This window comes from Oncorhynchus kisutch, linkage group LG11 (genome assembly GCF_002021735.2).
Source record: "Oncorhynchus kisutch isolate 150728-3 linkage group LG11, Okis_V2, whole genome shotgun sequence".
In the NCBI taxonomy this organism is placed as follows: domain Eukaryota; kingdom Metazoa; phylum Chordata; class Actinopteri; order Salmoniformes; family Salmonidae; genus Oncorhynchus; species Oncorhynchus kisutch.
In genome coordinates this window covers 81,406,129-81,430,958 of record NC_034184.2, presented here as the reverse complement: position 1 = coordinate 81,430,958, position 24,830 = coordinate 81,406,129, and the positions used below count along the sequence as shown (strand labels likewise).

General features: G+C 45.2%; 1 protein-coding gene across 3 annotated transcripts; it reads right to left on the bottom strand.

Annotated features, from left to right (window-relative positions):
- Positions 1 to 8,552: 8,552 nt before the first annotated feature.
- Positions 8,553 to 24,403, bottom strand: LOC109899188 (transforming growth factor beta activator LRRC33). 3 transcript variants are annotated; one of them, XR_004211771.1, is made up of 4 exons: positions 23,172 to 24,403; positions 15,168 to 15,289; positions 11,505 to 14,120; positions 8,553 to 11,450 (listed from the first exon to the last, which is right to left on the bottom strand). XR_004211771.1 is itself a non-coding variant. In XM_031836403.1 (4 exons), the coding sequence occupies exons 3-4, from the start codon at positions 15,282 to 15,284 to the stop codon at positions 12,096 to 12,098; spliced, it is 2,142 nt and encodes a 713-aa protein (XP_031692263.1). In that variant the 5' UTR covers positions 15,285 to 15,289; positions 23,172 to 23,276; positions 23,582 to 24,400; the 3' UTR covers positions 8,553 to 12,095. The 3 variants fall into 3 exon arrangements, 2 of the variants coding, with proteins under 2 accessions (XP_031692263.1, XP_031692262.1); XM_031836403.1 differs by having other exon boundaries at positions 8,553 to 14,120; positions 23,172 to 23,276; positions 23,582 to 24,400; XM_031836402.1 differs by having other exon boundaries at positions 8,553 to 14,120.
- Between the last annotated feature and the right edge of the window lie 427 nt (positions 24,404 to 24,830).

Here is a 24,830-nt window from a genome sequence, read left to right as displayed (position 1 = left end):
GCTGGCTGAGTGCTGTCCTGAGGCTCTATGGGGTTGGTTTGGGTTGGTGAACTGAGCCTCAGAACCAGCTGTCTGAGTGCTGTCCTGAGGCTCTATGGGGTTGGTTTGGGTTGGTGAACTGAGCCTCAGAACCAGCTGTCTGAGTGCTGTCCTGAGGCTCTATGGGGTTGGTTTGGGTTGGTGAACTGAGCCTCAGAACCAGCTGGCTGAGTGCTGTCCTGAGGCTCTATGGGGTTGGTTTGGGTTGGTGAACTGAGCCTCAGAACCAGCTGGCTGAGTGCTGTCCTGAGGCTCTATGGGGTTCGTTTGGTTTAGTTAACTGAGCCTCAGAACCAGCTGTCTGAGTGCTGTCCTGAGGCTCTATGGGGTTGGTTTGGGTTGGTGAACTGAGCCTCAGAACCAGCTGGCTGAGTGCTGTCCTGAGGCTCTATGGGGTGGGTTTGGGTTGGTGAACTGAGCCTCAGAACCAGCTGGCTGAGGGGACTCTTCTCTTTTTTTCATCTCTTGACATTGTAGAGCTGTGTGATGGAATGTTTTGGGGTCACTTGTTTTTAGGTTGTTGTAAAAATTTGATGGCTTTTTTTTTCTATTGGAATGAGGAGGGGGTATTGGCCCAATTCTGCTCTACATGCGTTATTTAGAGTTTTTCTTTGCACTTGAAATACAGTTTTGCAAAACTGCATGCAGTATTTCGATTGGATGTTTGTCCCATTTGGTAAATTCATTAATAGAGAGTGGACCCCATACTTCACTGCCATATAGAGCAATTGGTTCTATAACTGATTGGAAAATGTTGAGCCAGATTCTAATTGGAATTTCGATTTTGATGTTCCTTTTAATGGCATAGAATGCTCTTCTTGCTTTGTCTCTCAGCTCATTCACAGCCATGTGAAAGCTACCTGTGTTGCTGATATTTAGTCCTAGATATGTGTCGTTTTTGGTGTGTTCTAATAGAACTGTGTCCAAATAGAGTTTATATTTGTCATCCTGATTTCCAGACCTTTTTTTGGAATATCATTATATTTGTTTTTTTTAGGTTAAAGGTCAGAGCCCAGGTCTGACAGAACCTGTGGTTAACGATCAGAGCCCAGGTCTGACAGAACCTGTGGTTAACGATCAGAGCCCAGGTCTGACAGAACCTGTGGTTAACGGTCAGAGCCCAGGTCTGACAGAACCTGTGGTTAACGGTCAGAGCCCAGGTCTGACAGAACCTGTGGTTAACGATCAGAGCCCAGGTCTGACAGAACCTGTGGTTAACGGTCAGAGCCCAGGTCTGACAGAACCTGTGGTTAACGGTCAGAGCCCAGGTCTGACAGAACCTGTGGTTAACGGTCAGAGCCCAGGTCTGACAGAACCTGTGGTTAACGGTCAGAGCCCAGGTCTGACAGAACCTGTGGTTAACGGTCAGAGCCCAGGTCTGACAGAACCTGTGGTTAACGATCAGAGCCCAGGTCTGACAGAACCTGTGGTTAACGATCAGAACCCAGGTCTGACAGAACCTGTGATTAACAGTCAGAGCCCAGGTCTGACAGAACCTGTGGTTAATGATCAGAGCCCAGGTCTGACAGAACCTGTGGTTAACGGTCAGAGCCCAGGTCTGACAGAACCTGTGGTTAACGGTCAGAGCCCAGGTCTGACAGAACCTGTGGTTAATGATCAGAGCCCAGGTCTGACAGAACCTGTGGTTAACGATCAGAGCCCAGGTCTGACAGAACCTGTGGTTAACGGTCAGAGCCCAGGTCTGACAGAACCTGTGGTTAACGATCAGAGCCCAGGTCTGACAGAACCTGTGGTTAACGGTCAGAGCCCAGGTCTGACAGAACCTGTGGTTAACGGTCAGAGCCCAGGTCTGACAGAACCTGTGGTTAACGGTCAGAGCCCAGGTCTGACAGAACCTGTGGTTAACGGTCAGAGCCCAGGTCTGACAGAACCTGTGGTTAACGATCAGAACCCAGGTCTGACAGAACCTGTGGTTAACGATCAGAGCCCAGGTCTGACAGAACCTGTGGTTAACGGTCAGAGCCCAGGTCTGACAGAACCTGTGGTTAACGGTCAGAGCCCAGGTCTGACAGAACCTGTGGTTAATGATCAGAGCCCAGGTCTGACAGAACCTGTGGTTAACGATCAGAGCCCAGGTCTGACAGAACCTGTGGTTAACGGTCAGAGCCCAGGTCTGACAGAACCTGTGGTTAACGGTCATAGCCCAGGTCTGACAGAACCTGTGGTTAACGATCAGAGCCCAGGTCTGACAGAACCTGTGGTTAACGGTCAGAGCCCAGGTCTGACAGAACCTGTGGTTAACGGTCAGAGCCCAGGTCTGACAGAACCTGTGGTTAACGGTCAGAGCCCAGGTCTGACAGAACCTGTGGTTAACGGTCAGAGCCCAGGTCTGACAGAACCTGTGGTTAACGGTCAGAGCCCAGGTCTGACAGAACCTGTGGTTAACGGTCATAGCCCAGGTCTGACAGAACCTGTGGTTAACGGTCAGAGCCCAGGTCTGACAGAACCTGTGGTTAACGGTCAGAGCCCAGGTCTGACAGAACCTGTGGTTAACGGTCAGAGCCCAGGTCTGACAGAACCTGTGGTTAACGGTCAGAGCCCAGGTCTGACAGAACCTGTGGTTAACGGTCAGAGCCCAGGTCTGACAGAACCTGTGGTTAACGGTCAGAGCCCAGGTCTGACAGAACCTGTGGTTAATGATCAGAGCCCAGGTCTGACAGAACCTGTGGTTAACGGTCAGAGCCCAGGTCTGACAGAACCTGTGGTTAACGGTCAGAGCCCAGGTCTGACAGAACCTGTGGTTAACGGTCAGAGCCCAGGTCTGACAGAACCTGTGGTTAACGGTCAGAGCCCAGGTCTGACAGAACCTGTGGTTAACGGTCAGAGCCCAGGTCTGACAGAACCTGTGGTTAACGGTCAGAGCCCAGGTCTGACAGAACCTGTGGTTAACGATCAGAGCCCAGGTCTGACAGAACCTGTGGTTAACGGTCAGAGCCCAGGTCTGACAGAACCTGTGGTTAACGGTCAGAGCCCAGGTCTGATAGAACCTGTGGTTAACGATCAGAGCCCAGGTCTGACAGAACCTGTGGTTAACGGTCAGAGCCCAGGTCTGACAGAACCTGTGGTTAACGGTCAGAGCCCAGGTCTGACAGAACCTGTGGTTAACGGTCAGAGCCCAGGTCTGACAGAACCTGTGGTTAACGGTCAGAGCCCAGGTCTGACAGAACCTGTGGTTAACGGTCAGAGCCCAGGTCTGACAGAACCTGTGGTTAACGGTCAGAGCCCAGGTCTGACAGAACCTGTGGTTAACGATCAGAACCCAGGTCTGACAGAACCTGTGGTTAACGGTCAGAGCCCAGGTCTGACAGAACCTGTGGTTAACGGTCAGAGCCCAGGTCTGACAGAACCTGTGGTTAACGATCAGAACCCAGGTCTGACAGAACCTGTGGTTAACGGTCAGAGCCTAGGTCTGACAGAACCTGTGGTTAACGGTCAGAGCCCAGGTCTGACAGAATCTGTGGTTAACGGTCAGAGCCCAGGTCTGACAGAACCTGTGGTTAACGGTCAGAGCCCAGGTCTGACAGAACCTGTGGTTAACGGTCAGAGCCCAGGTCTGACAGAACCTGTGGTTAACGATCAGAGCCCAGGTCTGACAGAACCTGTGGTTAACGGTCAGAGCCCAGGTCTGACAGAACCTGTGGTTAACGATCAGAGCCCAGGTCTGACAGAACCTGTGGTTAACGGTCAGAGCCCAGGTCTGACAGAACCTGTGGTTAACGGTCAGAGCCCAGGTCTGATAGAACCTGTGGTTAACGATCAGAGCCCAGGTCTGACAGAACCTGTGGTTAACGGTCAGAGCCCAGGTCTGACAGAACCTGTGGTTAACGGTCAGAGCCCAGGTCTGACAGAACCTATGGTTAACGGTCAGAGCCCAGGTCTGACAGAACCTGTGGTTAACGGTCAGAGCCCAGGTCTGATAGAACCTGTGGTTAACGATCAGAGCCCAGGTCTGACAGAACCTGTGGTTAACGGTCAGAGCCCAGGTCTGACAGAACCTGTGGTTAACGATCAGAGCCCAGGTCTGACAGAACCTGTGGTTAACGATCAGAGCCCAGGTCTGACAGAACCTGTGGTTAACGGTCAGAGCCCAGGTCTGACAGAACCTGTGGTTAACGATCAGAGCCCAGGTCTGACAGAATCTGTGGTTAACGATCAGAGCCCAGGTCTGACAGAACCTGTGGTTAACGATCAGAGCCCAGGTCTGACAGAACCTGTGGTTAACGATCAGAGCCCAGGTCTGACAGAACCTGTGGTTAACGATCAGAGCCCAGGTCTGACAGAACCTGTGGTTAACGATCAGAGCCCAGGTCTGACAGAACCTGTGGTTAACGATCAGAGCCCAGGTCTGACAGAACCTGTGGTTAACGATCAGAGCCCAGGTCTGACAGAACCTGTGGTTAACGATCAGAGCCCAGGTCTGACAGAACCTGTGGTTAACGATCAGAGCCCAGGTCTGACAGAACCTGTGGTTAACGGTCAGAGCCCAGGTCTGACAGAACCTGTGAAGATGATCTAGGTGCTGCTGTCACCCCTCTTTAGTGGGAGACAGCAGCACCAGGTCATCTGTCTACAGCAGACCCTCCTTAGTGGGAGACAGCAGCACCAGGTCATCTGTCTACAGCAGACCCTCCTTAGTGGGAGACAGCAGCACCAGGTCATCTGCGGACAGCAGACCCTCCTTAGTGGGAGACAGCAGCACCAGGTCATCTGCGTACAGCAGACACTTGATTTCAGTGTTGTGTAGGGTGATACCAGGTGCTGCCGATTCTTCTAATGTTTTTGCCAATTTATTAATGTAGATGTTAAATAGTGTTGGACTTATTGGGCATCCCTGTTTGTTGCCAATTTTAACCGCACATTTAGTTTTAGTTTACATTGATTTAATAAAATCATATGTTTTCCCTCCAATACCACTTTCTATTAGTTTATAAAAAAGACCTTTGTGACAAATTGAATTAATTGCTTTCTTGAAATCTACAAAACACGAGTATATTTTGCCTTTGTTTTGGTTTACTTGTTTATCAATTAGAGTGTGGAGGGTGTAAATGTGGTCTGTTGTACAATCATTTTGTAGAAATCCAATGTGGCTTCTGCTCAGGACGTTGTGTTCGTCAAGGAAATGATGTAGTCTGCTATTTATAATACTGCAGAGAATTTTCCCCAAGTTGCTGTTAATGCAAATTCCTCTGTAATTATTTGGGTCAAATTTGTCTCCATTTTTATAGATTGGTGTGATCAATCCCTGGTTCCAAATATCGGGGAAAATACCTGCAGTGAGGATACTGTTGAAGAGTTTGAGTATAGCCAATTTGAATTTGTGGTCTGTATCTCTCTCTCTCTCTCTCTCTCTGCCTTCTCTCTCCTCTCTCTCTCTCTCTCTCTCTGCCTTCTCTCTCTCTGCCTTCTCTCTCTCTCTCTGCCTTCTCTCTCCTCTCTCTCTCTCTCTCTGCCTTCTCTCTCTCTCTGCCTTCTCTCTCTCCTCTCTCTCTGCCTTCTCTCTCTGCCTTCTCTCTCCTCTCTCTCTGCCTTCTCTCTCCTCTCTCTCTCTCTCTGCCTTCTCTCTCTGCCTTCTCTCTCTCTCCCTTCTCTCTCTGCCCTCTCTCTTCTCTCACTCTCTCTCTTGAACATTGGTGTAAAGCTGGAAGGAACCGATAGGTCCATCACCATTGTCAATGTTATTGGGGCGTTTGCTCTGCATGTAACTAGAGTCAAAGCAGCCATTTCAATGTAGACATACAGCATTCAAGGGTTTTTCTTCGTGTTTTATATTTGAGATTCTTCAAAGTACCCTTTGCTTTGATGACAGCTTTGCACATTCTCTCAACCAGCTTCACCTGGAATGCATTTTTAAGTCTTGAAGGTGTTTCCACATATGGCTCCTTTTCCTTCACTCAGCGGTCCAAACTCACCTCAAACCATCTCAATTTGGGTTGAGGTCAGGTGATTGGGTTGAGGCCAGGTCATCATTGGGTTGAGGCCAGGTCATCTGATGCAGCACTCCATCACTCTCGTTCTTAGTCAAATAGCCCTCACACAGCCTGGAGGTGTGTTGGGTCATTGTCCTGTTGAAGAACAAATGATAGTCCCACTGATAAGCCAGATGGGATGGCGTATTGCTGCGGTAGCCAATTTAATAACTATAGGCAAGTCAGTTAAGAACAAATTCTTATAGGAACAGTGGGTTAACTGCCTATTCAGGGGCAGAACGACAGATTTGTACCTTGGGGATTTAGTCCAACGCTCTAACCACTAGGCTACCCTGCCTCCCCATCCTCTGCAGCAAAGAAAGGTAACTCTGAGTCTTCCTTTCCTGTTTATGGTGAGAGCCAGTTTCATCATAGCGCTTGATGGTTTTTGCGACTGCACTTGAAGGAACTTTTAAAGTTATTTTTAAATGAAGAAACGAACACATAAACCAAAAAACAAACCAACACACAGACCAATTCCAAGAACGTCAACAAGAACGTGTACACTCTTAGAAAACGGTTCCAAAAGGGTTCTTCGGCTGTCCTCGTAGAAGAACCCTGTTTGGTTCCAGGGAGAGCCTTATTTTCTAAGAGCAGCCCAACGTGTGTAGAGAAAGTCCCAGGTCTTCCCTCCACGCTGGCTAGGTTTCTGTCTCTGTTGTAACCACCGTGACCTACAGCCACAGCATTACCACAGTGGTATTCTGGTTACTCTGAACTTCACAGTCGTTTTGCACTTCACACAGACATCCAGACTGGCATCCAGCACTGCCGGCCTGTCACTCTGAGGGTACTGCACTGGTACAAAGACAAACACACACAATTTAATTGCCAGAGCTGTCGCTGTAGAAGTAGCCTACTGTGTGTGTACACAGTCACACACACACACACACACACACACACACACACACACACACACACACACACACACACACACACACACACACACACACACACACACACACACACACACACACACCAGCATTCATTCTTGAAGTGTAAGACTCATTATTACCTTGAAGTGTTTAAGTTTAAGTTTCAACAATATTCTGAATTACCTTCTGAGATGCATGGCCACAGACAAAACTAGCTATTCATCACTACATGCATATCTGGAAGATCTTCAGAATGTTCTGGGGCCATTTTAGGGCCAGTGCTCTGTCATGATTTGGCCTCAGTCAACACACCTATTGTGTCTTCAGTGTTTTGGCCTCAGTCAACACACCTATTGTGTCTTCAGTGTTTTGGCCTCAGTCAACATACCTATTGTGTCTTCAGTGTTTTGGCCTCAGTCAACACACCTATTGTGTCTTCAGTGTTTTGGCCTCAGTCAACATACCTATTGTGTCTTCAGTGTTTTGGCCTCAGTCAACACACCTATTGTGTCTTCAGTGTTTTGGCCTCAGTCAACACACCTATTGTGTCTTCAGTGTTTTGGCCTCAGTCAACACACCTATTGTGTCTTCAGTGTTTTGGCCTCAGTCAACACACCTATTGTGTCTTCAGTGTTTTGGCCTCAGTCAACACACCTATTGTGTCTTCAGTGTTTTGGCCTCAGTCAACACACCTATTGTGTCTTCAGTGTTTTGGCCTCAGTCAACACACCTATTGTGTCTTCAGTGTTTTGGCCTCAGTCAACACACCTATTGTGTCTTCAGTGTTTTGGCCTCAGTCAACACACCTATTGTGTCTTCAGTGTTTTGGCCTCAGTCAACACACCTATTTTGTCTTCAGTGTTTGTCTTCAGTGTTTTGGCCTCAGTCAACACACCTATTGTGTCTTCAGTGTTTTGGCCTCAGTCAACACACCTATTGTGTCTTCAGTGTTTTGGCCTCAGTCAACACACCTATTGTGTCTTCAGTGTTTTGTCTTCAGTGTTTTGGCCTCAGTCAACACACCTATTGTGTCTTCAGTGTTTTGGCCTCAGTCAACACACCTATTGTGTCTTCAGTGTTTTGGCCTCAGTCAACACACCTATTGTGTCTTCAGTGTTTTGGCCTCAGTCAACACACCTATTGTGTCTTCAGTGTTTTGGCCTCAGTCAACACACCTATTGTGTCTTCAGTGTTTTGGCCTCAGTCAACACACCTATTGTGTCTTCAGTGTTTTGGCCTCAGTCAACACACCTATTGTGTCTTCAGTGTTTTGGCCTCAGTCAACACACCTATTGTGTCTTCAGTGTTTTGGCCTCAGTCAACACACCTATTGTGTCTTCAGTGTTTTGGCCTCAGTCAACACACCTATTGTGTCTTCAGTGTTTTGGCCTCAGTCAACACACCTATTGTGTCTTCAGTGTTTTGGCCTCAGTCAACACACCTATTTTGTCTTCAGTGTTTGTCTTCAGTGTTTTGGCCTCAGTCAACACACCTATTGTGTCTTCAGTGTTTTGGCCTCAGTCAACACACCTATTGTTTCTTCAGTGTTTTGGCCTCAGTCAACACACCTATTGTGTCTTCAGTGTTTTGGCCTCAGTCAACACACCTATTGTGTCTTCAGTGTTTTGTTTCAGAAAGTATTAGATGATGATTGGTGCTTCACTTTAGGCAGGGTTTATTTGTATTGGAGCATAGTGATTGTCACAGAGCCATTTCAAACAAAAAAAGCACAAATATATACATAACCAGAGGTGTTCATAGGGCAGGACATTCAACGAAAATATAACATGTAAAGTGTTGGGTCCCATGTTTCATGAGCTGAAAAAAAAAACAAACATGTCAAATTATGCACCAAATTTTGTTAACATCCCTGTTATTGAAAATGTCTCCTTTGCATTGAAAATCCATCCACCTGACAGGTGTGGGATATCAAGAAGCTGATTAAACAGCATGATCATTACACAGGTGCACCTTGTGCTGGGGGGGGGACAATAAAAGGCCACACAACACAATACCACAGATGTCTCAAGGGAGTGTACAATTGGCATGCTGACTGCAGGAATGTCCACCATAGAATTGAATGTTAATTTCTCCGTTGTTTTAGAGAATTTGTCAGTACCTCCAACCAGCCTCACAACCGTAGACCACGTGTAACCATGACAACCGTAGACCACGTGTAACCACGACAACCCAGGACAACCGTAGACCACGACAACCCAGGACAACCGTAGACCACGTGTAACCACGACAACCCAGGACAACCGTAGACCATGTGTACGGCGTTGTGTGGGCGAGCGGTTTGCTGATGCCAACGCTGTGAACAGAGCGCCCCATGGTGGCGGTGAGGTTATGGTATGAACCGTCATAAGCCACAGACAAGGAACACAATTGCCTTTTATCTATGCTAATTTGAATGCACAGAGATACAGTAACGAGATCCTGAGACCCATTATCGTGCCATTCATCTGCCACCATCACCTCATGTTTCAGCATGATGATGCACGGCCCCATGTCGCAAGGATCTGTACACAATTCCTGGAAGCAGAAAATGTCTGTATACATATTCACTAGACCTGTCAACCACTGAGCATGTTTGGGATGCTCTGGATTGACGTGTACGACCGCGTTCCAGTTCCCGCCAAAATCCAGCAACTTCACACAGCCATTGAAGAGGAGTGGGACAACATTTCACAGGCCACAATCAACAGCCTGTTCAACTCTATGTGAAGGAGATGTGTCACACCAGATACTGGCTGGTTTTCTGATCCACGCCCCTACCTTTTATTCTAAGGTATGTTGTGACCAACACCTACGTATCTGTATTCCCAGTCATGTGAAATCCATAGATTAGGGCCTAATGAATGTATTTAAATGGACTGATTTCCTCATATGAACTGTAACACAGTAAAATCTTTGAAATTGTTGCATGTTGCATTTTATATTTTAGGTCATTATAGAACATGGTAATCCTCTATAGGACTGACCATAAATATATAACATGGTATATCTCTATATAATTCACATAGTACATTTGAAGGATGTAGTTATCCAAATACTAAAATTACATCATGCAAATACATATTGGTGTAATACTAGAGAACAACATATTTGCGGTCCCTGTGACCAGAGTTGCAGCTGTGCCTCACAAATATGACTTGAGGTGAAAACCGCCAACCTGTCCTTTCTGAGTCAGATACAAAACTGGGCAGTTGATGCACATCTCAGCAAAACAGGAAATGTCATGTTTCCTCCGCTGCTTTTAGCAACAGCTTGCATCACAAAACTTCTGCTCACACACACGCACACGCACGCGCACGCACGCGCACGCACACGCACACGCACACGCGCACACGCACACGCACACGCGCACACGCACACGCACACGCACACGCACACGCACACACACACACACCGCACACACCGCACACACCGCACTCACACACACACACACACACGCACACACACGCACACGCACACGCACACGCGCACACGCACACACGCACACGCACACGCACACGCACACGCACACGCACACACACACACACCGCACACACCGCACACACCGCACACACACGCACACACGCACACACGCACACGCACACGCACACGCACACGCACACGCACACGCACACACACACACACCGCACACACCGCACACACCGCACACACACACACACACACACACACACACACACACACACACACACACACCGCACACACACACACACACACACCGCACACACACACACACACACACACACACACACACACACACACCGCACACACACAGCACACACACACACACCGCACACACACACACACACACACACACCGCACACACACACACCGCACACACACACACACCGCACACACACACACACACACACACACCGCACACACACACACACACACACACCGCACACACACCACACACACACACACACAGACATGGTGAGTATAGCCATATTCTCACATTCAGGCCCCCAGAGGCAGCGATCGTGTGAACCAACCACACGTAGCACATACAGATTATCACAATGCAAAAAGGTTGACTTGCTGCTGAACATTGTAACACGCAGTTCTTTATCTGCTTTAGCAGGATATGCTCGTTTTAAGTGTTTCCAATGTGAGATATCACCACATGTAATATGACATTATTTATGAATTACCTAAACTCAATTGCTTTGTAAGGAAACATTTGTTTCTGTCTTCAAATTGTATTGATACTGTATGTGCAAAACATCACACTTTTACATAATTGTAATTTGTGACAATGGCCGTGTCCGAAATCTGTCTTGCCTACTACTTTATAAAACTACATTCTGTGTACTAATCATACTACATACATACTGTTTAGTACAAACGAATGCAGTAAGCAACATACTAGGCTCATCCATCCTGAGAATGATTCATCTAATGTGCAATTTAATCATTCAATTGAATCAACTGAATCATATTATTGAATTGAATCATATTAGAATCATATTAGGGAATCAACTGCGTTGATTCCCGCCATTCATTCATTCTAAGGCTTCAATTTGGGCTACACCTGCATTGCCTAATACAACCAGCCCTACCACAACCAGCCCTAATGCTTCTACACCTGCATTGCCTAATACAACCAGCCCTACCACAACCAGCCCTAATGCTTCTACACCTGCATTGCCTAATACAACCAGCCCTACCACAACCAGCCCTACCACAACCAGCCCTAATGCTTCTACACCTGCATTGCTTGTTGTTTGGGGTTTTAGGCTGGGTTTCTGTACAGCACTTTGAGATATCAGCTGATGTAAGAAGGGCTGTATAAATCGATTTGATTTGATTTTGGTACAGCATGTCCCCTTGGGCTCCCGAGTGGCGCAGCGGTCTAAGGCACTGCATCTCAGTGCAAGAGGTGTCACTACTGAACCTGGTTCGAATCCAGGCTACATCACACCTGGCTGTGATTGGGAGTCTCATAGGACGGTGCACAATTGGCAAGGGTAGGCCGTCATTGTAAATAAGAATTTGTTCTTAACTGACTTGCGTAGTTAAATAAAATAATGATCTCATTATCAGCTGTTGTCAAACACACGTGAGTCTGGAAAGAGGATTATCTTTCTCAAAAATAACATTTAAAGCATACTATTTTTTGTTGTAGTTGCACTTACTATAAAACATTCTATTTTCGCATACTTAAAATGCCTTCTACTTAGATCTCTAGTATGGGTATTTGGACACGACCAGTGTCTTCTTTTTGGGACTTTTCTTCGACAACACAGGGAAGGTGACTCCAGCATTTATTTCTAACTGCTGTGGGAAGCAGTCTGGGCCTAAAGGTGAGCTGGAAGATAACAGCCATTCCAACCAGACAGAGAACAGGTACGATAAACAGCAGGATGTACCAGTACACAGACTCCCCCTCACTACCGCCACATATTAGGGAGTCTACAAGCACCACTCTGTGTGTTCTTTTGGTCAGATCCTGACATGAAATATCTGAGAGGTCCATGATAGTGACCGTTTTCTCGAATGTCCTGTACCAGTCCAACTGGCAGCAGTTGAAAGTGTTTCCGTTGAGAAAAACAGTGTGGAGTTTCGTGGCTAACACGATAGCCTGAGCTGAGGGGACGGTGGTCAGTTTGTTGTCCCTCAGGTCCAGCAGCTCCAGCTCCAGGCGTTGCAGTGAAGCAGGGAGCTGAGTAAGAGAGTTTCTGGAAATGTTCAAAGACTTCAAGTGGTGGAAAGGAGAGAAGTCAAAGTGTCTCAGGCCTGTGTTTCCCAATCCTAGATGGTGTAAAGTTCTGCTGAGGCCTGCGATCGATCTGGGCCCGATGATGAGTTCTGGGTTGTTAGACAGCTCCAGGTGTGTTAGGGGCGTCCCTACGAACACTGATGATGGCAGCCTCCCCAGGTTGCACCCCGATAGGTAGAGATATCTCAGAGAAATGATGTTTCTACAAACGACACAGTCTGATTGGTTACCCCCACCTATGCCCCCACCCCCTGCTTCAAGGGGGCACACGCCAACTCTGTTGTAGCTAATATCCACAGAGCTGATGCTGGTGAGAGAGGACAACAGCTGAGCAGGTAGAGTCTGCAGGTCATTCTGGCTCAGGTTCAGAAAGCTTAGGTTGCCTAGCTTCCTCAAACTAACTTGGTCGGCATGGAGCTCTGTCAACCTATTGTTGCTCACGTCCAACTCGTACAACGTCCCCGGCAGCTTTTCCAGAGTTAGATTCAAGACCTCAAGACAGTTTGTCCACATCCTGAGTCTGGTCAGGCTTGGCATTTTGCTGATGAATCCTTGGGGGAAGTAGTGCACCTGATTTCCACTCAGATCCAGCAGGTCTAGAGAGGAGATGTCCCCGTGCAGACTCTCGTCCCACAACTTGGCCGTGACGTTGCTCATGTTGCCCCTCAGGTTGTAGAACTGGACGCTGGTCTTCCAGTTGGGGTAGGCAGCTGTGTCTGCCAGGTGTTCGTAGAAGCTCACCCTGTTCTGGGACAGATGGAGGTTCCTCAGGCGGCTGTGGGTGGGCAGAAAGGGAAAGAAGAGGAGGTTGTTGTCTGTGAGATCCAGGGTCTCCAGCTGGAAGACTTCCTGGAGGTCCTGGTTGGCTATGAACCACTCAATGGCATTGTGACTGGCGTTGAGGACCACCAGCTGGGTCATGTGGAAGTGCACCAGGCAGGGCAGGTAGTTGAAGGCCAGGTTGAGTCTCTGGAGCCTGTGCAGGTGATCGAAGGACCCGTCAATCTCAAACAGCATGTTCCTCTGCAGGTCCAGCTCTCTGAGCTGGTGGAGGTCGCTGAAGGAGCTTTCGTCCAGCCTCAGCAGGAGGTTCCTGGAAAGGTTGAGGTACTCCAGGGACGTCATGTTCTGGAGGAGGACGGAGACCATGTCCTCTGTAAGCTGATTTTTTGACAGATCCAGAACTCTGAGTCTAGACAAGGTGAGCAGCGCCAGGCTAGTTTGCTGGTATCCAACGTGAAGGTTATTGGCAGCTAGATTGAGGCTCTCTAGATGAGGTGAGTTGTGAAATAGCTTGGACCCCACCGTCTCCAAGAGGTTGTCTGCACAGCTTAGGGTACGAAGGGAGACGTAGCGGGAGAGAGAGTCATCTTGTAGCATCTGAATGTGGTTGTGGTTCAGGTGGAGGTCCTCTATGCTGTCAGGTAGGCCCCCAGGTACAGATGAGAGTTCACTGTTGCTACAGAGAGCAGTCTTTTGGGTCTGTAAAGGGAAAAAAGAGAGACATTTATACTTTATACTACTATACTAATACTTTATTTTAGAAATGCAATATAAAATACCTTATTTTATATGATTAAAAAAAACTTTGAACAGCAAAGAGGGGGGAAAAAAAAGCTTATACCTCATATCAGACCAGAGAGTATATGAGGGTATAAAGGTATTACATGTATACAGGAGTTGAAGCGCTGAGAACCAGCAGTGATGGAAAAAGTACCTAATAGTCATACTTGAGTACAAGTAAAGATATCCTTAATAGAAAATGACTCAAGTAAAAGTGAAAGTCACCCAGTACAATACTACTTGAGTAAAAGTCTAAAAGTATCTGGCTTTAAATGTACTTAAGAACAGTGGTGGGAAACATATTCAATTGTCATACTTGAGTAAAAGTATGTATAAATGCTATACATCAAAATTGCTTGAATTAAAGCAAACCAGACAGCATGACTTTCTTGTTTTGTTTTTTTCCTTCTCATTTACAGACAGACATAATTTTTGAATCTCAGTATTTGTGTTTAGTGAGTCTGCCAGATCAGAGGCTGTAGGAATGACAATGTGTTATATTGATAGGTGTATGAATTGGACAATAGTTCTGTCCTGCCGGAGCATTCTAGATGTAACGAGTACTTTTCAGTGTCAGGGGAAAACGTAAAAGTTGTCAAAAATATAAATAGTAAAGTACAGATAAACCCCCCCCACCCCCCACCCCCCCCAAAAAAATATAATAATAATAATAATAATAATAATAATAATACTCAAGTAGTACTTTAAAGTATTTTGACTTCAGTACTGAGAACCAGCAGCAGTTTCCACTATAGCATCACCTTTGTGGTGCCGTATGCACTCTTCCCCTTAACCCTGTATATGCAAATATTATCAGAGGCACTTTCTTTTACACCTTTCACTGAAAACCACATGCTTTTATAGTTCAACATTCAAAGGGACTTTCTTTGTCTTTTATTGTATTTTATATTTTTCGATTGAGTTAAATTTATTCTCATGAGCTTGTCCAAGAAGTTTAGCGCTTACCAGTCTGCAGGGGCTGTGGTGAGGGTGGCAGAAGGCGGACATCAGGAGGCTCCACAGGGGCCAGAGGGTTAGACAGAGCAGGGTAGGGGAGGAGGCCGTGGATGAACATCTAAACATCCTGGCTGTGGAAGAGAGAAGGAGAGCAAGAGAGAAGTGAGACTGTCAAAAGGAGAGGTCTATAACGTGGGCAGAGAGACGTCATGGTTAGTACAGCCAGACATTAAAATACCAGCGCAGTCTCTAGCCCATTCAAATATAGTAACAGTATATATTGAGCATCTGGGCAGTCCGCTATCAATTAACCTTGATAATACATTCAATTAATTATTTTAATACGATATTATCATAACCATATAAAATCCCATCCATTCTATCAAATCTATGTGGCACATAGGTAAATTCCACTATTCACTGTTGGAAATATGTGCTATATAATAATTGTACATGTTATCCTATGTCCACTACGGTTGTAATCTAATAAACAAATTATTAATTATCTATAAAATACTTCTAAAACCTTTTATAATCTATTCTTTAAATCATATTTTACCTAAATGCTACATTTACATGGGTTATTCCACGAAATTAGTGGCTTTCACATCCCTTTAATATTACATTTTTAAGTAGAAATTGTGCATAAATATTGCATTTTAAAAGCTTGTTTTACTATATTAAGTGCCATTTAAATATAGACCACGTGTCCCTCTATGACTTCTGCATTTTGACATATCCCTCTGTGTCCCTCCGTGTCCCTCTATGACTTCTGCATTTTGACATATCCCTCTGTGTCCCTCTGTGTCCCTCTATGCCTTCTAGAGAACTTTCAACCCACTTTAACCCCAATATTTCTCCACATTTTCACCATCATTGTAAAGCTGTAGTCATTTTCTTTTAACAAATACATTTCTGGTTATTATTATTATTATTATTATTTATTTATTTAATGTGATTTTTAGTAAATAATTTTAAGGTAAAAACAACCTGTCCCTCATTTTAAAGTCAATCCTGTTACTGGAACTAAACTCTGGTTTTAATACGCTGAAACTATTTATTTTTTAAATATTTGTTATTTATTTACTGATCACCTTTATAGTCAAACCCTCGTGTAAAAGCTGGTTCTACTCTTTTTGGTCGTTTTGTGGTGGAAAACTGAGCGGGTCGATTATATCACGTCTTCCATTCCCTCCTTTAGAGGGAATGACCTTCAGAGGTCAACCTCTTGAGATGGAAAAACATGTTTAAAAAAAATATTTAAAAAAATTGCGTATGTGTTCTTTATGACAGAATATGGAACCACTTAGGGGTCATGGTGAAGTGAAAAAAAAAACAGCCAGGCTAATCTGTTCCCTCTGTTTGTCTTTGTCTTCATTCCCTCAGATGTTTTATTCAATTCCCTTGTTGATTTGTGTAGCATATCTCTAGACCTAAAAACGGAATACTCCATACGTATTCTACCTTGACGGTCCTACTTGGCCTATAACATATTGCAGCCTAAATGTTTTCACGATTTTTGAGGTGGCACAAAGTACTTGAGGATGACTGGGGTGTGGTCCGGAGGTGGGCTAGGTGGCCCGGAGGTGGGCTAGGTGGCCCGGAGGTGGGCTATGTGGCCCGGAGGTGGGCTCGGTGGCCCGGAGGTGGGCTCGGTGGCCCGGAGGTGGGCTATGTGGCCCGGAGGTGGGCTAGGTGGCCCGGAGGTGGGCTAGGTGTGCCGGAGGTGGGCTAGGTGTCCCGGAGGTGGGCTCGGTGGCCCGGAGGTGGGCTATGTGGCCCGGAGGTGGGCTAGGCCAGTGTCCGTAAATTGGAGAATTTCTAATCATTTTTTCAAACACCTGAAACAGCTTTTTTCTTGCAATCAATAACCATAATCATTACGCTTATTTCTGTGTCGAAAATATGTTTATTTTTCTGTGTACAGTATCTAAGCCTACCTCTTGAGCTGTCTGTATCATCCTGATTGGTGGCTATTTATTCTGCTAAAAGGAATGTGAGTTACATTTATTTAGTTATTGCTTGCTTTTCTAAAGTCTAACAACCCTGCCGGCTAAGATACACTGAACATAAATATAAACGCAACATGCAACAATTTCAAAGATTTTACTGAGTTACATTTCATATAAGAAAATCAGTCAATTTAAATAAATTCATTAGGCCCTAAATCTATGGATTTCACATGACTGGGAATACAGATATGCATCTGTTGGTCACAGATATCTTTGTTTTATTTTGTAGGGGCGTGGATCAGAATCTGGTGTGAGCAACAGATGCATATCTGGTGTGACACGTCCTTCGCATAGAGTTGATCAGGATGTTGATTGTGGCCTGTGGAATGTTGTCCCACTCTTCAATGGCTGTGCGAAGTTGCTGGATATTGGCAGGAACTGGAACACTCTGTCGTACACATCGATTCAGAGCCTCCCAAAATATGCTCAATGGGTGACATGTCTGGTGAGTATGCAGGCCACGGAAGAAGTGTGACATTTTCAGCTTCCAAGAATTGTGTACAGATCCTTGCGACATGTGGCCGTGCATTATCATGCTGAAACATGAGGTGATGGCGGCAGATGAATGGCACAACAATGGGTCTCAGGATCTGGTCACGGTATCTCTGTGCATTAAAACTGCCATCGATAAAATGCAATTGTGTTTGTTGCCAATAGCTTTTTCCTACACATACCATAACCTCACTGCCACCATGGGGCACACTGTTCACAATGTTAACATCAGCAAACTGTTCGACCACACAACACCATAAACGTTGTCTGCCATCTGCCCGGTACAGTTGAACCAGGATTCATGACCTGACTTCTCCAGTGTACCAGTGACCATCAAAGGTGAGCATTTGCCCACTGAAGTCGGTTACGACTCCAAACTGCAGTCAGGTCAAGACCCCGAGACGGTTTCTGACCGTTTGTACAAAGGGTTTTCAACAGCCCCACAGAGGTGTTAATGAGTTATCAACAGTGTGTTGCGATATTTAGATTTTATTGTAGCAAAGCTGGTCTGACATAATGAAAAGGGGATCAAGTCTGCTGAACAACCATCTCAGTAAAACAAGCGTGCTGGTCTCAGTCACAGGGCAGCTCAGATTATTATCAACAACCGGTGACAAGCGTGCTGTCCTCAGTCACAGGGCAGCTCAGATTATTATCAACAACCGGTGACAAGCGTGCTGTCCTCAGTCACAGGGCAGCTCAGATTATTATCAACAACCGGTGACAAGCGTGCTGGCCTCAGTCACAGGGCAGCTCAGATTATTATCAACAACCGGTGACAAGCGTGCTGTCCTCAGTCACAGGGCAGCTCAGATTATTATCAACAACCGGTGACAAGCGTGCTGTCCTCAGTCACAGGGCAGCTCAGATTATTATCAACAACCGGTGACAAGCGTGCTGGCCTCAGTCACAGGGCAGCTCAGATTATTATCAACAACCGGTGACAAGCGTGCTGTCCTCAGTCACAGGGCAGCTCAGATTATTATCAACAACCGGTGACAAGCGTGCTGTCCTCAGTCACAGGGCAGCTCAGATTATTATCAACAACCGGTGACAAGCGTGCTGTCCTCAGTCACAGGGCAGCTCAGATTATTATCAACAACCGGTGACAAGCTTCTTCTTTTTTTTAAATTGTGAATTTTATCATTTGCTTGGAAGATTTCACTTCCCTGCGTTGGATTGGTTGAGCAGCAGTCTTGTTGGTTGGCCAACAGATCACAATGCAACAGCCTAGGTGTAATCCATGTCCCTTTTAGTTAGTTTAGTTTGGTCATTTAGCATAGGCTCTTATCCAGAGCGACTCACAGGAGCAATTAAGTGCCTTGCTCAAGGGCACATCAACAGCTTTTTTGGCCTAGTTGGCTTGGAAATTCGAACCAGCAACATTTTAGTTACTGACCCAATGCGCTTAACCACTAGGCTACCTACCGCCTCACATACTTGTTAAGAACACAGAATATTTCACCTTCAGTTGTGTTCTGGGGCAACTCTGCAACAAAGACTATCTTCATATATGTAGCAAATATATATAACATGCGGCATTTGATATGTCAGTCGTCTCATCTAATTGCATTGCTTGACAGACGAAATGACAGTCTACTGCCCATAGATTTTGTCAGACAATTCCTTCCCGTCACCATGCACTCATTAAATATCTCAGTGCCAGTGAAGAGATGGTTCTGTTAAGTAAATTAGAACCAGGGCTCAAATTGAGGGGGTATGTGAGGGTATGTCAGGTTATTGTGGCTTTCGTTAAAGAAAATGGCTCAAATATATGGAATATATAAATATATAGGCCTGCCCTTTGTTAGCTTAAGTTTTTAGAAGATAATAAACAACGGATCTGACGCTTTTGTCCAGAATACTTTATGCTAGAAACTAGCTGTAAAATGTGGAGGAAAGACGTGACTCCAGGACATATCAAATATAATGGTGAGTGTAGCGAAATGCTGGTGCTTCTAGTTCCAACAGTGCAGTAATATCTAACAATTCCCAACAACTACCTTATACGCACAAATCTAAAAGGGGTGAATGAGAATATATTCATATAAATATATGGATGAGCGATGGCCGAGCAGCATAGGCAAGGTGCTGTAGATGGTATAAAATACACTATATACATATGATATAAGTAATGTAAGACACGTAAACATTATTAAAGTGGCATTATTTAAAGTGACTAGTGATTGGGGCGGCAGGGTAGCCTAGTGGTTAGAGCGGTAGACTAGTAACTGGAAGGTTGCAAGTTCAAACCCACGAGCTGACAAGGACCAAATCTGCCCCTGAACAGGCACTGTTCCCAGGCCGTCACCCAGGCCGTCATTGAAAATAAGATTTTGTTCTTAACTGCCTTGCCTGGTTAAATAAATATTTGGTTTGTCACTATGACATTCAGAGGCAGGCTGCAGCACCACAACATCCTATCGCTGAGGACGACGAGACAACACATTTACTTTGCTTGGGAGGTAATGATTCTGTTCCTATCAACTGACATTCGACATTTCAACAGGCTATTCAACAACACACGGACTCTAAATCAGTCAGGAGCGAGCCAGGTAGCTGAAGAAGGAAGGGAAATTAATGATTTAGTTATTTTAAGGCCGTTTTAGAAATAAAACGTGAAGCAAATGTGACAGCTAATAGGCTGGCAAGAGCACTCGGCATTTCAACAACACATCAACATCAGCACCTCAACTACATGCCTATAAAATGTAGCATTTAGGCTCTAGACCTAGACTTTAGGCATTTATAAAATGACATTTAAAACAATTATTAGTGAGCATGAAAGAATAATTAAAACGGAAAATGTCGTATTAGGCTGTTATTATTATTATACAGTTATTCTACAATTCCTTTGAATCCCCTTTTAGCATCACGAGTTCGGCCTTTGGTTTGAGGATCATATGGTGAGCTTTGTATGCCTAGATTGTTCATTTAGCAGATGCTCTTATAGTCCCATATCCTAATCACAGTCAACACACATCTATTTTGTAACAACAATATCTTGGAATAAAATTGAATACATTTGAAAATGATAAGTTTCCCAAATGAAAAGAAAAGTTACAAGTGCTGAATGATATGTGGCTGCTGTGTTAATAAACAATGAATGGTTTTTTCTCTCTAAATTATTGATGATCAGATACGTCAGTTGTAACTGGCTCTGTTGGCCTCAAATTGTAAGGTTGATATACAACTTTAGTACTGATCCAAACGTAGACTATCCTCCTTCCTAACAACAGCCTGTATAGATATCAAAACGTCTCCGGTACTGAGGCATGCGCTCATTCGTAGTCATACTCTGTGGTATTAAAAAATATTCTGCTTTTATAAAATACTTTTTCCTCAGACCGCAAATAAGATTTTTATTTATTTATCTAGGCAAGTCAGTTAAGAACAAATTCTTATTTTCAATGACGCCCTAGGAACAGTGGGTTAACTGCCTTGTTCAGGGGCAGAACAACAGATTTTTTATCTTGTCAGCTCGGGGATTTGAACCAGCAACCTTTCGTTTACTGGCCCAACGCTCTAACCACTAGTCTACCTGCCACCTCTACACTCTAACCACTAGTCTACCTGCCACCTCTACACTCTAACCACTAGTCTACCTGCCACCTCTACACTCTAACCACTAGTCTACCTGCCACCTCTACACTCTAACCACTAGGCTACCTGCCTCCTCTACACTCTAACCACTAGGCTACCTGCCACCTCTACACTCTAACCACTAGTCTACCTGCCACCTCTACACTCTAACCACTAGTCTACCTGCCACCTCTACACTCTAACCACTAGGCTACCTGCCTCCTCTACACTCTAACCACTAGTCTACCTGCCACCTCTACACTCTAACCACTAGGCTACCTGCCACCTCTACACTCTAACCACTAGGCTACCTGCCACCTCTACACTCTAACCACTAGGCTACCTGCCACCTCTACACTCTAACCACTAGGCTACCTGCCACCTCTACACTCTAACCACTAGGCTACCTGCCTCCTCTACACTCTAACCACTAGGCTACCTGCCACCTCTACACTCTAACCACTAGGCTACCTGCCTCCTCTACACTCTAACCACTAGGCTACCTGCCACCTCTACACTCTAACCACTAGTCTACCTGCCACCTCTACACTCTAACCACTAGGCTACCTGCCACCTCTACACTCTAACCACTAGGCTACCTGCCACCTCTACACTCTAACCACTAGGCTACCTGCCACCTCTACACTCTAACCACTAGGCTACCTGCCACCTCTACACTCTAACCACTAGGCTACCTGCCTCCTCTACACTCTAACCACTAGGCTACCTGCCACCTCTACACTCTAACCACTAGGCTACCTGCCTCCTCTACACTCTAACCACTAGGCTACCTGCCACCTCTACACTCTAACCACTAGTCTACCTGCCACCTCTACACTCTAACCACTAGGCTACCTGCCACCTCTACACTCTAACCACTAGGCTACCTGCCACCTCTACACTCTAACCACTAGGCTACCTGCCACCTCTACACTCTAACCACTAGGCTACCTGCCACCTCTACACTCTAACCACTAGGCTACCTGCCACCTCTACACTCTAACCACTAGGCTACCTGCCTCCTCTACACTCTAACCACTAGGCTACCTGCCACCTCTACACTCTAACCACTAGGCTACCTGCCACCTCTACACTCTAACCACTAGTCTACCTGACAGATTCATGCAGTGCTTTTATTATAAACGTTAATCTTTACACCCTAGTCTGTGGTGATCTGTGAATCCACAAACTTCTGGCTACTTTGCCATGTAATGCTTACAAAACAAAAATAAATGTTTCTTAAACTGCATATCTAATGATCTGGTCTGTCCTAGGAGTGAGGACAAACGCTAAGGCATTTTCTCTGCTGTCCACTTTGTTTTAATTATTATTTTGGATATAGAGGAGGGTCACTGCTCTTTTTTTCTCCAAGCTTTCAGTGAGGGTTAGGTAAAAATGTATTTTACTGAAATATATTTCAATTCAGAGAGATCCGATTTGATATAACGTAGAGTCCTTTATAAATAATCTGAGGGTATGGATAAAAATTTAAAATAAATCGAGGGAACGGGTTAGACTGGCTGTTTTTTCTCCACCATGACCCATAAGGAGCTCCATAACAGAATGCTTAAAAAAACAAATCACCAAGTTACATTCCTCAAAAGGCAACCAATATTAAATATCTGAACAAACACTACTTATAGTGAAACAAACAAATCAATAATAATGTATCAGCACTTTATAAGCAATTGACAAATCCAGAGAATTGGCATAGACTGTATTAGGATATTAAGCTACAGAGTAACATTCCTTGACCTAAGAGCATGAACGACAATAACCTGAACAGTAAACTTTCTGTTACTACAAGCATGTAGTGAGAAGAGTGCCAGTTTGCGTTGATGTTATTTATAGATGACTTTCGCTACATGCCGAGTGGAGATCCATCACACGCAGGTAGGAATGAGTGCACCATGCATCCACTACTTACTCTGGTGGTTAGATGTGGGTCCTTCAAGCCACTGTCGGTCGAGCTGTTGACCATATCTCCGGTTGTGTGCGATGCAGCGCTGGTCGGTCGAGTGGCGTGTGTTCTCTACACATGCAGAGCCGTGCATTTAGTATTTTGCGGAAGCAGGCAAGCAACGGAAACCAAAGTCACATGGACAAGATCATACGTGTAGGTTCACATACGTGTAGGTTCACATGCCTCGGTCAGAAACATGTTCTATATTACATTAAACACATTGGAACGAGAAGCATCACTACATTGTATAATATGCATGTCATCTATACCACGTAGCACATCACGCTCAACTTACAATGTTATTTTCTGATAAAGGTTTACATCAAATACGACTTTCTCATCCATTTCCATGTGGGAATTCTAAGTTAAAATACCTTTTTTTTCCCCCTTCAAAATAGCAATGTGAAGCAGTTCACCCTCTCACGAAAAAGCCGGGTACATTGGCATTTGTCATTCACATCACGATTGGTGTAGGCTTCTCTTGTCTACCACAAAAACCTAGTGAGAAAACGCCTTTCACACCCCTCTCTCGCCTACTTCTGTTTCTGATCAGCAGATAGTACAGAGGAAACCACTCGACACTCACACCCTTCCTGCCTAGCTGACACTTGTGCAACAGTGAAGAGAAAAATCTGCTTTTCTTGACAATGAATAGTCAGCTACACTAACACTATTAGACATATTCAACCAGCCCTCTCATTTATGATGAACTTTTGGAAGAGAAAAACAGCTTCTTTTTTTTCCAGACACACACAAAACACAGAAAGGGAATTATTTTTAAATTCAGTGGCATACCCACAGCGTAGTGTTCTGTATTCTCCTATAGTTCTGGAAATAGAATAGGGAATTAGAATCAGGAAGTGATGGAGCTGCCATTGCATGGATGATCTGTTGGAGCGTCCTTCTTGTTTTCATGCTACGAGGCCTCTCCTCTCTCCCTCAACTCTGACTTTACTATGGGATTGGCAGCCGAAGCCAGATTCATGGTCAGTTTAATTTAAGCAGCATTCATTGGTCAGAGGTTTAACTTTGCTTCACAAATTAGCCCTGGATCCCCTCTTTGAATATTCCATTTAGTATTATTCCTTGTGTTTTAAAAACAGTACAAAGAGACATCCCTCATGCTCCCTCCTCAAGAGTGTGCACGAGTAGCACTGAGGTAGAACACCACTGACATTCTAAGCTTTCATGTGGTTCTAACACACACACACACACACACACACACACACACACACACACACACACACACACACACACACACACAGGAAACTGGTTGACAAACTGGTACATTATAATCAAACTATAAATCAGAAACCGGCTTCAAGCTAACCTCGGGCATCTGAGAATGCCTAGACTGACACTATCCTGCACTTCACTCAGCCCACAAACACCAACTGTACTTTATGAGAAAGGCAGACAAAAACAAAGGATTTGATTGTAGAATAAGGGAGACTGCAGTGTGATAATATAGACATTGAAAGGTGTCTTTCAGTTTAGGAAGCCTCGAAGCCGATACGTAAAGCTTTAACAAAGAGCAGCGATACTATCAAGGTGAGGGTTTCTTCTTCAACTGTTACCAGGCACCTGCAACAAAGATTGCTCAGATGTGCGAGTGCCTTTTGA

Coding starts and splice junctions, on each gene's coding strand:
- LOC109899188 (XM_031836402.1), bottom strand. CDS start 23,298: ATGCACGGCTCTGCATGTGTAGAGAACACACGCCACTCGACCGACCAG. Junction 15,290..23,171: donor ACCCACATCTAACCACCAGA/GTAAGTAGTGGA, acceptor TCTCTTCCACAG/CCAGGATGTTTAGATGTTCA. Junction 14,121..15,167: donor ACCACAGCCCCTGCAGACTG/GTAAGCGCTAAA, acceptor TTCCCTTTACAG/ACCCAAAAGACTGCTCTCTG.